General features: G+C 36.8%; 1 protein-coding gene across 1 annotated transcript in view; it reads left to right on the top strand.

The window, feature by feature from the left end:
* Positions 1-901: 901 nt before the first annotated feature.
* Positions 902-14,276, top strand: part of cdh4 (cadherin 4, type 1, R-cadherin (retinal)) — a 279,171-nt gene continuing 265,796 nt past the window's right edge. The window contains exons 1-3 of the mRNA XM_016235967.1: positions 902-928; positions 1,041-1,247; positions 3,502-3,601. Of these exons, the coding sequence (XP_016091453.1) occupies positions 902-928; positions 1,041-1,247; positions 3,502-3,601 (334 nt within the window). The remainder of the gene's footprint in view (positions 929-1,040; positions 1,248-3,501; positions 3,602-14,276) is intronic.

The following is a 14,276-nucleotide window of genomic DNA, read 5'->3' as shown; positions in this document are numbered from 1 at the left end:
GGCGGATGTATTTATTAATTATCATACTATGGCATAAGCCAGATTCCACAATGCAATAACTTTTGATCACTTTTAACAAATACTCTTTAGAATTTTTTTGTAGTATTTGAACGATTTTAAAAACAAATTTAACAAATCACCAACATTTTGTGGTATAATTGCGATGATCTATAATAAAGTGATAAATAATTACAGTGTTTTTTATTTATTTATTTATTGTTTCTAGATGATTTGTCCGAGTTTTCCTCACGCAAAGCGCTCGAGCAGCGAACTGTTGCTATGGTTACTCTTCAGGCGAACTAACTAACTAATAGGCTAGTTAGCGGAAGCTTGTAACCTAACTTTTGCTGCTAAAATATCAAAATGATACGCAACAAAGAATAGCTACGCGTCTTTAAGACCCCCCAAACCTTAAATAAGGTGGTCAGACCCCCCTATAAACCCCCTCCTCCAAAATTCGCCACCTGACTGCAGCGGCAGGCTTGTAGTATTTGAACGATTTTAAAAACAAATTTAACAAATCACCAACATTTTGTGGTATAATTGCGATGATCTATAATAAAGTGATAAATAATTAGTGTTTTTTTATTTATTTATTTATTGTTTCTAGATGATTTGTCCGAGTTTTCCTCACGCAAAGCGCTCGAGCAGCGAACTGTTGCTATGGTTACTCCTCAGGCGAACTAACTAACTAACTAACTAATAGGCTAGTTAGCGGAAGCTTGTAACCTAACTTTTGCTGCTAAAATATCAAAATGATACGCAACAAAGAATAGCTACGCGTCTTTAAGACCCCCCAACCCTTAAATAAGGTGGTCAGACCCCCCTATAAACCCCCTCCTCCAAAATTCGCCACCTGACTGCAGCGGCAGGCTATTTTAATCTAAAGCAGATAAGCAGAATGTACACAATACGTGCCGGTTTAACTGTCAGGCGTGCTGTAGTGCGTCTCCGTGTGTGTCTTTAAGTAGTGCACTGCGGTAGGAGGAGTTGTAGCGGTTGTGACGCCGCCAGCGGAGCCGTGGTGCTGAGCTGAACAGCGCCTGTCCACCTGCAGTAGGGTGCGAGACCGACCGGGGCAATATTCTCTCGCATCGCTCAGCGGAACGCTGCAACCGACAGCACGTCTCGCAGGAATTATCTCCACGTTTGTGAATAACAAACATCTGCCTCCTCTGCTGGTGGCCAAAATGAAAACCGGCTGCGCGATTCTTGTGGCGTGTGCCTTAGTTGTGGGCACCTCTTTGGTAAGACTAAATGTTTTATCTACAAACATTCTGTAAGTAATAGTACTTGAATTTAAACACCCGTAGACTGACCGTATGGAACAGTGCGCTTGTATTTGTGCGATTTATGTCCTCACTTACTAGAAGAATAGTGGTGCATCGAGCGTTTACTTTGTCTGTTTGGAAATCCAGAATTGCTTTCGTAGCACTTCTGTAACAGTCGATTTTTTTTATTTTAAATAACATTCGAAGAAGTAAATCAGTTTGCTGAACACTGGTCGTCTATCAGGTAGCTGCAGTGGCTTGCAGCTGCACTTTTAGCACACATTGCAGAGGATGCGGCGATGCCTGTGGTGTCTGCGAGTAATAGTGCTGCTCTGTCCTTACTGGAGGAATATGCAAATTATTTGTATTCATATTAATATTCATGTTATTGAAGATTCATTATAGAAGATTCATTCAATAGGAACATCAGGAACTTGTAGGATACTAGAGAACTTGGTTAGTGATGACTTATGGTTAGGAAATAGGATTTAGTGGAAGAAGAAAAACGCACGTATAACATTAAACGAAATCTAGAAGATGCTGGGTGTTGAGTAAATATAAGTTGTGGATATAAGACACGCTGCTGTTGAATGTGGCAGATATTGACATTCTCTTTGATGACTCATTCAGAATAAAATCTGTATCCAGCTGGGGGGTGAAATGTAGCTATAGAGCTGTATTCACATGGTGGGCAGAGGCAGCGCTGCTTTAGAAAGTACCCATCTCACAGCCCGTTGACTAATGTGATCTGTAGGGAAGCTTTGACACTGACTGTTCCTCCGTGGATATATGAAAGAGCTTAGTGCATCGGCTCTTTGTTGTCTTGATTTTTCAGGTTCATAATTGTCTGTTTTAGAATGGAAAAATATAGGGAGAGAGAGAGAGAGAGAGACCCCTAAAGGCAACTTCTCGTTCAGTGTAGACACAGCCGAGGCCTGAGCTTGAACCCTGAATCGTTTTAGAAAAGCCCACCATACTGAGACCGAGATAACCTGAATATGACCCACCTTCTAATTATGCTAAATCTCAGTGGTGAGCACTATCCATTGATGCATACACATACACTCTCTCTCTCTCTATCTCTCTCTCTCTCTCTCTCTCTCTCTCTCTCTCTCTCTCACACACACACACACGCACACTAGGTCACTATCCTAAAATAGATGCCACTGTAATGGGCACAGTCTCTCTACTGATTTACATGGCAGAACTCCAGCACAACATTCTTTACTCTGCACTTCCTGTCTTCCATCGCATCCCCATTTTCTCCCTCGGTTTGTTTTAATCATCAAACAGGCTCGTTTAGCTCTTGTTAAAATTTAGAGAAGCTCTTGATGTTTTCACTCGTGTAAATTTCTTTAAAACCACCATTAGGGAATGCAGACCTCTGAATGCGAATTAAGAGATTTGCCGTTTTTGATTATGAATGTGTTTATTTTCATGGAGGCATTGAATATGCAAACACTGTACAGGACTATAGCAGTAATATGCAACGAGGGGTATGTGCACACTCCAGAGGGTATTTAAGCAGGTAACAGGGGGTGCTTGAAGAGATTGAGATATTGCTTTGTTAGAACTGTTTTTTTTTCATATTTTATTTGATTTTATTGATTTTACTGATATTAATTACTGATATTGACAGACTATAGTGATTATTATATCATTTATGAAAACTGACTTATTAATATTATTACTATTAAAGATAAATTATATCCATTAAAAAGGAACACATTTTTGGTTTAAACCAAAACCCAAACAATTGTGCTAGTTTTGTACGGATGATATTCATAACATAATGTTTTCTTCCATTTATTGTATTATTCCCAATTTTATTTTATTTTATTTTCAATTACTTTTATTGACTGACTAAAAGTGATTATGATCCAATTTATTAAAAGTGAAGTTTTAATAATATAAATAATAAAAGCTCAATTGTATCCAGTTTAAAGAAACACATTTCTAGTTTACTGTTGATTAGGTTGCTTGAGCCTTTCTAAAGGCAAAGTGGAGGGTACATTAGACCAAAAAAAGGCTTAAACTTGTCTATAGAACAACGATTCTTCTCTAACAGTAAAACGACTGCATCCCTACTCTGTGAGTTTGCCTCCTGAAGGTATTTATATCGGTTTCGATAACCTTGAATAAGAACCACAACCCTGTGGTCACAAATCAATTTGCCTAACCACTTCTTCTCTCCTGTGTCTTCATAGCCAATAATGTCTGTCTTTCTCAGGGGAGTCACGGAAACGCTCCATGCACACCAGGTTTCTCCCAGAGTTTCTACACCGTATTTGTCCCCAGGGGTGTGCTGCAAGGCCTGAACATTCACAAAGGTAAGAGCTTGCAGTGCATTGCGCGATTCGGCGCAGGTTTAAATGTATGTGTGTTAATCTCAGTGGAGCTTTAGCAACAGGTCTGTGGGTGTGAATGTAAATACTTGTGCATCACTTTCTCTCCCTCTTTCTGTGTGTTGGCTAAATTTAATATGTAAAAAATTATTCTAGCTTTATTATTGCATAATTATAGACAATAATTCCCAAATAATCAGGAGATCTTGTTGAATATTCTTCAGTACCTATGCAGTAATTTTATATTAGTTGTATGATTCCTCAAAAGGTGATAACAGTGATCTAAAACCAGTTTCATCCGGCTTCAAAATAAGCACAGTGCGGAATAACAAGCACAAATAAATGGTTTAGAACGGAAGAGCGGAGATGCAGATATGCCAGCGTGCTGAATGTTGATAGTACACACAGGACCAGTAATGCAATTAGAACACGTTTAAAAAACACAATGCTTTTCAAATGCAATTTTCAAGGTCGGCAAAATGTCAGGTGATGCATTTAAAGAAACGCATCCATGCTGTGCCAAAAATGATGCTCTCATCTAGGTGGGTGTTGTAATGTATATGCGTTCCTAATCGTTGAGAGCTACAGTTGGCACATGTCTGCATTAATAAAATGCACAAAGCCCATGTCTCCTACTGATCACAATCAATATGCATATTATTCAGCTTTAGTTTGACTATCAGACAAACCTTGGCTGGATGATTAAAAACATAAATAAATAAAAAATGGAAAGAAACCCATAATCTGAATTTAATGGATAGTTCAGTGGCCCGGCTGGCTACAGAAGTCTCATTTAAATTTTCTGTTCGGCTCCCGCTGGGTGTTTTTGCCGCTTTAAGCTTTTGCTATTTTTCCCCACTCCCCCTCTGTCCTGCGTCTAATACAGTTCCTCTATTCTTTCCCACTTCTTTTCAGCAAGATTTCAGCCGTCCCTTTATTCTGTCGCTTTTCATTGCCATTGTACGTGTGTGTGTGTGTGTGTGTGTATGCACATGTTATGCGGGGATATGCTTTATCTATGGAATTTGTTTTGCTGTTACGGTAAGAGAAAGGATGTCGGGGGGGAAATTGGACTTGCAGAAACAAATCATACAAGAAAATGGCACATTGATTCGATCAATTACCATTTTTTTCCCCCCACTGCATTCAAACTTTGATTGACTATAACTGTTATCAGACTAATCAATGGTTTTATTCACATGAACGTGGTTGTGTAGAGGAAGATTTATTTGTTGTTCTCATTCTGGCTGCAACTTTTGCGCTGAGGCGGGAACACAAAATCGAATCTTCGCAGTAATTGCACGATCTGTTTTTATCATTTATATTTTATTCTCAATACTTTTAGAAATGTTCCTCGTATACTGTACGTCTAAGATCTGTTTGTTTTGATTCCAGCCTGTAGAGGTGTTGAGGGAACATTGTCAGTCATTGACATGACAGATGTGCTTGTTACACAGCAAGTCGGTGGAGTGTTGGCGTGCGTGTCCAAGTGCTTGCGCATGAGTCAATCATTTTGTTTACTCGCGGATTTAGATATGAGCATTTTGCTGCGATCGGCTCTCAAGCCTGTGCCCACAATATCCACCAGCGTTCAGGCGGCAACCATTCCTTCAATATCCAATAGAGCACTCTTCATTTTAAAAACATGCTTACCCCAGCACAACTTGGCACTTGGGTGTATATCGTCAGGCTGCAGTATGAGCCCTTATAGAGAGTGATTAATGTACAGTCACCGGCCTGGTGGAAGGGTGATGTGTTCGGAGGAACCATAGTAATCGGGGAGTGGGGTCGCCTCACAGGGACATTAATGATAACAGCCTTGTGTAACCCAGAACCGTCAAAGGGGAGAGTAATGGGTGAGCTGGTGCGCTCGGTAGGGCCAGCAAGCATCAAGTCGAGAAAATCCAGCGTCAATTTAGCTAAGACTGTAAACATTGGCCTGACACCTTGAGAATGCTAATGCTGAGATGGGAATTCTCAGGAGTGGTCTAAGAGTTGAACTCGGCTGAGGAATCGAGAGTAGAAAGTTCCGCTTGAGTTGCTTCCATAACTGTTTAATATGGCTGTGGTGCACTGGACAACTCAGTTCTCTAGGTACTGCTTAGCATTGGTCTTTAAAGCCTGGCTATCCAAACAGAATCAGATACGACTACTCTTTCATGGTCAGAGCAGTCGGGGTGTCTGCCAGCTGTCCGCTGGTCTCACAGCTGCTTGCGATGCAATTTGCTGATTCCGTTTAATTGTGTTTATTTTTTATTCATTTACAATGGTGTTTGTTCGCACTGGGCTTTTAATTATAGCAAAGTTTGGATATTATGACAACAGCAGTGCATTTATACCTATTATCCTCTAATCCTCATGATCACTTTTATTGTACTTCTATGGATAACGAGCCTATTAAAGACACGGCCCTCGAATGAAGTCGACTGGAGTGGTTATAATTCAACCATCCAACATTTCTAATACCTTTACACAGTAAAAACAGACAGCGTGAGTCCCTTCAGGCACTCTGCCTCACTAGACGTGATTCATCTTCACTCAGCATGTGAAAAGATTCATCATTTATGTTGACAAAATAAATGCCAGGGTTGTCACGTATTCAGCTGGCCCCAGGAGCATATGAAAGGCCACGGTAAATAGGTATGGTAAGCATTTGTGTTTTACAAGATTGGATTCCAGATTCTAAATGGGAAGTTTCGAATCGCGTGTAACGTTGACTGATGATGCGATCATTTAGCATGGCTCGTTATTGCGGTAGGCAGTCTAGCTCAGGAGAAAATTATATTTTATGAGGTTTTATTGTGTTATGTCATGTCTTCAGGCGTTTATGCAACCATTTATAGTCGTATAAACTCATGCATAAAGGGCCCATCTTGCGTGACATGTACGGTGGGGTCTAAGTGTTTGAGACCACACTGAAAATATGAGATTTAAAGGAACGAAGGAGTGTTACATACAGTCTTACATACAGTCTTTAAAAATAAGAATGTGTGAGGTTTGTGCAAGTTTGTGACATTGATTCTGTGTGCAAAAGTCATGAACCAGTGGAAGCCCACGTGCTGCTGTCATGGTAACACTTTACAATTAGGTTCCATTAGTTAACTACATTAATTAACATGAACTTAAAGTGAAAATGTTTTGTAAATGTTTCATTTATTTATCTTAGTTAATGTTAAATTCAGCATTTACTAATACATTATTTAAATCAAAAGTTGTATCTGTATATATTATTTAATGGACACGAGCTAACATGAACAGCTCTATATGTATTTATTATTTAACTAACATGAACGAACTGTTAGCCAACATGAGCTAACATGAACTAACAGTTTTTTTATTATAGTTAGTCAGTACATTAACTAACGTTTACTAATTAGGGCCTTATTGTAAAGGGTCAGAGTTGTCAATAAAGCAATAGCAAAAAAATTAAATAAAACCAAGCCAAATATTAAGAAATACAGAAATTTAAATGTATCTGTATATACAAGTTATATGTATACTTAGAGTATATATGCATATTTTGTATATTGTGCAATGTTCATACTTTAGCTACAATATATGACTATATTTGTTTTATATTGTTCTATATTATTTTGTCTTTTTTGTAACTTTACAGCAATGTTTAGCTGATATTTATTTTACTTAACAAAACAAAATCGATTAGAAATTTTGAATTAGAATTTTTTTTAAAAAATCCTTTTGACCCTTTTTGGGTGTTACTACAGTTCAAAAGTTTGGGGTTGGTAAGATTTTTAAATGTTTTTTAAAGAAGTCTCTTATGCTCACCAAGGATGCATTTTTTAATATATCAAAAATACAGTTAAACAGTTATGTTGTGAAATATTATTACAATTTAAAATAACTGTTTTGTGTAAACTGTGATTTTTTTTAAGCATTCTTTGATAAATAGAAAGTTCAGGGAAAACAGCATTTATTTACAATTACAGAATTCTTTATTAACATTATAAATATCTTTATAGTCAATGAAATCCTTTCCAAATAAAAGTATTAAAAAAAACCTTACTGACCTCAAACATTAGAACAGTAATGTTCATGCGATCAGATCAGTATAGATTTAGAAGAAGAAAAAAAGAAGGATTCATATACTACATACAAACCCTTTATATGAGAGTATATTGTCCATGAAGACGAATGGAGCATTTGAGCACTGGCATTTTTCAGAGCAGGACCCCACCTGGGAGAGATAAACCATGAAAACGGGTATTCCACTGATTGCACATTGTAGTGTAAACCATCATCTTGGCCTAAGAGCAGGATCAGGCACTTTGAAGCTAAAGACAGCGAGATGGAGATGGGGGGAGGACAGGTACACTCTCGCACACAAAAGAACAATCTGATTTGAGTTGCACTTACCCCTAAATGGTGGTCTGAAAGGATGCTGTCAGAATCTGTTCAAGAGAACATGAGCGATGAACTTCAGTGCATAACCCTTTAATATCCGAAACAGTGCTGGTGGGAAACGGAAGTCAGTCGCCTTTGCCGTTAGTTCAGAGGCGGCCATTAATCATCTTAATTACTAGTGCTTATGCATAGTCAGAGTCATTTGACTTCTCTGGCAGATTTGTGACATTTGCAGTGCCACAACATATAGTGCCTGCTTGGATTTCTTAGATATTCTCCGCATACACCACATTTTTATCATCAATAAAATATAGCAAGTCCCCACTTCAGATATCCTTTCACTTTAAAAAATATGCCTCTCCCACAAGGACATTCATTAAATCCAAACGCACAGACATCTTAAGGCAGTTTTACAATAAAACCAGAACTAGGACTCCACCTGTGAGATGGAGATGCTTGTCGCATGGACTCCCTGGCTCTCTCTCTGCTTTCCAGTCATGTCTTGAAGTTTGCCTCATTATCAAGCAAACACATTGCTCTCCATACTTACACTGTGCTGTGGAACCTCTCATGGATACAGACATTCACAAAAGCTCATTATGGTACTGCTTGAGCCCTGTGTGGAGCTTTGCAGTCACAAACACAACAAGGTTAAGAGTTGTTTTTATAAAACGGAAAGTTTCAACTGAATTCTGATTGAATGTGCTATATTAAAATCAGTCTAAACAGCAGATAAAAATTAAATTACTGCTAAAAAGTATAAATTATTATTGTTGTTTTAAAAAAAATAATAAATATATAAATGAAAATGATGTATAATATTATAAAGCAGAAAGCAGAGTTTTCAATTTCATGCATGTATTGTGAAATAGCAGCTTACAAACTTACAGCTTTTGATTTCATAATAAACAGCGCTATCAGCAATTGAAACAAAAATGTTCTATTTGTTTTGTATTGCTCAATGATGCTTACATTTTATATCGCTGAAGATAACATGATTTATGCTGTTCTCTAGGATGATATTTCTTGCATTATCTGCTGTTATTGAACAGAAACCAGCAAGGTCTGCTACTCAGCTCAAGTGGACCAAGCATTCAGGAGTGTACCATACAGACTTGATTTGTTTCATGCCTGATTTATTTTTCCGTCACATTTCCATCTAGTTTTCCACACTGTACATAGTGAGTACAATATATCAGTCAATATTAAAGGGATAAATCTTGATTTCCTTCTATCTTTATTTTCCTTCCCATCCCTCTCTCATGCTCTATTTCTACCACTCACCTAACAGTTCTTTATTAAGTTTTCTTATGACACCATGGTTCACTGTCTATTTGAATGTAAATCAGATTGGATTTTCATCTTAAAGGCAGACTTTTCACTGCTGGCTGCATGTGTACTATTAGCCAGCAAGGCATTTCTACTTTTGCATTGGCCCCGTCACTTAGTTACATTCTGATCTAACATATTCAGATGCTTTGGTGCTTGAGGTTGTTAACCTGAGACCAATGTGGCAGAAGAGGGCTGTGATTCTGATAGAAGGCCTTGATCACACTGCTATTGAAAAAATAATTATGTTGATTCATTCATTATTAAGAATATTAACGTGAATAGTTCTTTTTTTAATAGAAATGTAATTTCATTATATATAAGGGTGAAAAATATGACACATACGCAAGGACACGACAATCCAAAAGCACAACTTTTATCTATAAAACATTTCTATGTGATCAGACTATCAAAGAATGGCTAGAACAAAATACAAGGACATAGTTTACTTGTGATCAAATTTTCAGACTCATTCCTTCAGATTCATTGAACACATTTAACTCAAAAGAACGATTAATTTTCAAATTGGCATTGGTGCTTCTCTTAGGAACATCTAGGGCAAGGACAGCTAGGGCAATGGTCAAGTCTTATGGACTGTTTTTATGGTGCTTTTGTGTTCCAGTTCCCATTCATTATTGTGTGGGGAAAAATGACTCACACATTCCTCAAAATATCTCTTCTTTTGTTCCACAGAGTAAAATAGAGTGAAACTGGCTGCTCTTTTTCTTAAAATAAAAAGTGCTATCATTGTCCACAAAAACAGTCCATGAAACTTGTGTGCATCTGAAGCCATATGCAGTGATATTTGAGCATTATTTATATACTATTACTGTATCATATTTATTATTTTAATTTCAATAATTTTAGGTGTTTTAGTAGTATTTAGTAGTTTTTTATTAGTAGTATTTGACTTTTTATTTCAGTTTAGTAATTTAGTAAGTAATCTTAACCTTATTTTATTTGATCTCAGTTCGTTGCTACGGCAACAATTCTCATTTTCATTTAATTTAAGTTTTTCATGTAATATTTATATTTTATTTCAGATTTATTTAAGTCAACTAAAATTATTTTTAATTTTATTTTACTTTTCATCATAATTTTCCTTTTGTTTGGGTGTACTGATAGTTTAAGAGTATTTATCTTATGGTATATAATATATGTATAACAAAATACCTGTTTTTACACATCATGAATGTGGAACTAAACAAACTCTCTCACTTTTTCTAAATGTACGTATGTATGTGTGTTCTCAGCGGGCCATTACGAGTTTCATGACTCTGACCTAGCGGTGTCTTTATTTCCTCATCATGCCCTTAGGTTCTGTTTTAATTACTTCTTCCTTTGACATGGTGGGTTTATTTTAAGGAGCAAATACTAAAACGCCACCGGGAAAGCGAACATGATTCAGCCCAGAGAATCTCAAGGTTTGGCACCAATCTAAACCGAGTCGAAGAAGGTAATAGGAAAGAGGTTAGGTGTAGCGCTTTTTCCCGGTGTTGGAGATCGCAGAAGGGCCGGGGGGGATGAAGAAGGGAGCATGTGAAAAAGGAGGTGAGGAATGCTAATTGTATTCATAAGATGCAGCCTTAGTTTATCCTTATCTGTGCGCCTCTCTCTCTCTCTCTCTCTCCCTCTCTTCCTTTTTTTGAGGCTTGCAGACAGCTTCACTTCAAGACCTCAGGCTGTCTTAAAGAGATTCTGTTGAGAGGGCTGTGGTCACGGACTGTCAGACATGCATTTAGTCTGTTTGCTTATATAAATGCAGGACTCACAAGGAGACATAAATACACACGGACAAACAGAAAAGGTGTTGCTGAGAATATTTGGCTGACGTCTTGAATTTGAATCACATACACAAACACGGGCACGCAGACTCTTCTCAAGCCTGACAGTTTGTCATTTGATTGGTTCTTTGGGGTTACGGCAGCATTTTGAATTGATTGACAAGGGCCACATTTAGTGGAAGCATCCCTCCATTCAGTGAGTGATTATCTTAAATGGAGAAATTAAAGGATTACAAACTGGCCCAGTAATCCAGCTGTCAATCTGTTGACTCATTAAGGAGTTGGAAGAGAGAGGGACAGAGAGAGAATCTCTCTCTCTCTCCCTCTCTTCCTTTTTTTGAGGCTTGCAGACAGCTTCACTTCAAGACCTCAGGCTGTCTTAAAGAGATTCTGTTGAGAGAGCTGTGGTCACGGACTGTCAGACATGCATTTAGTCTGTTTGCTTATATAAATGCAGGACTCACAAGGAGACATAAATACACACGGACAAACAGAAAAGGTGTTGCTGAGAATATTTGGCTGACGTCTTGAATTTGAATCACATACACAAACACGGGCACGCAGACTCTTCTCAAGCCTGACAGTTTGTCATTTGATTGGTTCTTTGGGGTTACATTCGGTGTTTGCAGCATTTTGAATTGATTGACAAGGGCCACATTTAGTGGAAGCATCCCTCCATTCAGTGAGTGATTATCTTAAATGGAGAAATTAAAGGATTACAAACTGGCCCAGTAATCCAGCTGTCAATCTGTTGACTCATTAAGGAGTTGGAAGAGAGAGGGACAGAGAGAGAAGAGAGGAAACTTTGGTGTTTGGAAGAGAGGATTAGTCTTTTAGTATCTCACTCCGTTTTCCTAATCTTTATGAAACCTGGTATCATTGTAGGTGATATTGTCATGTATATGATGTTCTGTTAAAAGAGATACTGTAGTTTATCCAGAAATGAAAATACTGTAATTATTTACTCGCCCTCATGTCATTTTAAACCTATTTAACTTTCTTTAGGCGACTTTTTAAAGACTTGGCTGCTCTTTTACATTTTGTAAAATTGGCCCTCAAAGTCCAAAATGACTAAAAAGCACATTAAAATATTATACAAATTTCAAAGAAAAAAAGTCACAATTTGTGTGCATCTGAAGCCATATACAATGTAATTTCAGTAATATTTTTATATTGCTATAGTATTTATTAATATTTAAATGTATATATCTTTTATTTTTATGTTGTTAGATTTCATATTAATTTTAGTTGAGGTTTTATTAATTTTGTTACGTGCTTTAGTTTCATCATTTTTATTAGTTTTTAAGTATTTTTATTTAGATTTATTTGTATTTCAGTTTTAGTTTTGGTACTTTCTTATTTTTAGGGCTGGGTAAAAAATATCGATATCTCGATAGTAATCGATTCGCATTTTTTTGGAACAATATCGATTCTTAAATCCCAAGAATCGATTAGTCTAACCTGTTTTCAGTTAATGGACGGAACACTGAAGGGCACTATACGCATTGTGCTTTGGTACTTTTAATATGAAACAAAGTCTCAGATTTCAAATTCTGTCCATTGTATTGCAGTATTCAAACAATAAATGCCATTTTGGTGCTGTTTAATGTGGAGTGATAGATCGCGCTGTAGCGCCTCAGTTCAACAGATGAGCGCAGGCGCGAGGCACACGTGAACTGATTATCTCCTCCACATTAATACCAGTTTCAGCACAAAATAAACATGACTAAACATCCGAAGGTAAGTTAAAAGAAAGAGTACAACTTTACAATCCGTATTCTGTCTGCAGATGAGCGCAGGCGCGAGGCACACGTGAACTGATTATCTCCTCCACATTAATACCAGTTTCAGCACAAAATAAACATGACTAAACATCCGAAGGTAAGTTAAAAGAAAGAGTACAACTTTACAATCCGTATTCTGTCTGTAATGTAATTGCTCAATCAGTGTTTCCTCCACGCAAAGACGTCAATATAATGTCTTGTAAACAATGTCACGTAACGTCACATTTACCTCAGAAAAACATATCCGGTGACCATAAACTCATTAGTCAGATAGAAAAATAAACTGTAGATAGGGGCATTTTGCAAAATATATGCATCATATAACATATTCATTATAAATTTGACTGTTCTTCAATGTTTAATTTATGTTTGAATTAATCCATCAAGTTTATGACAGCCACCGTTTATAGCCTATAAAAAAATAAAACGAATTGAAGTAGAAATATTATTATGTAATTGTAACTTTATTATTTTTAACATTATATATTATAGTAATGTAGTACCAACTGACTCATGTATATTTTACAGCATATGTACTGTACCTGATATATATCCAAAATAATCGATATGGAATCGAATCAAATTGAATTGGTAATCGAATTGAATCGCAAGCTTGTGAATGAGAATTGAATTGAATCATGAAATTTGTGTCAAACCCAGCCATACTTATTTTATTTATGATTGTTTGTTAGTTTATTTTAGTTTAGTTTTTCATCTTATATTTACATTTTATTTTGGCTTTATTTACATTAATGAGATTATTTTTAATAATTTTAGTTTCCCTTAACAACAACAAAACTGGCCATATGATAGATTTGTATGAAAAAAGTACCTAAATTAAGCCATTATTCAATGAAAATGGAATAATGTACCTGTACCTGTCAAATCCAGTATGGCGGCCTTGATATCTCTGTTGTCAATACAATAAGGCAGGCAAGAACCTGCATCAAATGATACCGATTCACCATTTTTACCATCTATATGACATTTATAGACTGACTTTTGATCCTCATTCACGTTCAATATGTGTAAATGTGACAGAATGAGGCGACTTCCTTGAACTGTTCCTCGAAGTTTGCTTTGAGGCACACTTTTTGAAAACAACTTCTGTACAATTATGAAATACACTTTCCAGGCCAGTGAAATGGCAGATTAATGAATCAGACTATGAAGAAGAGAATGAAAGTAATGGAAATATTGTGCACTTTATAATATAAACCCCAAGTATTTGACTATCGATTCTTTCAAAACCATTGTCTACAATCACAGTTGGGAACAGACTGAACTATCCATTTCTGCGTCTGTCCTTTCATTGATTTCTTTTGTTATTAAGTTGTTTATATTGTCTATAACGGGGAGGCATCTCTTGTAAATTATGAATATCAGCTCAAACTTGTAGGC

This window comes from Sinocyclocheilus grahami, unplaced genomic scaffold (assembly GCF_001515645.1).
Source record: "Sinocyclocheilus grahami isolate Dianchi unplaced genomic scaffold, SAMN03320097.WGS_v1.1 scaffold2.1, whole genome shotgun sequence".
Lineage (NCBI taxonomy): Eukaryota > Metazoa > Chordata > Actinopteri > Cypriniformes > Cyprinidae > Sinocyclocheilus > Sinocyclocheilus grahami.
This window is presented reverse-complemented; position numbering and strand designations above follow the sequence as displayed.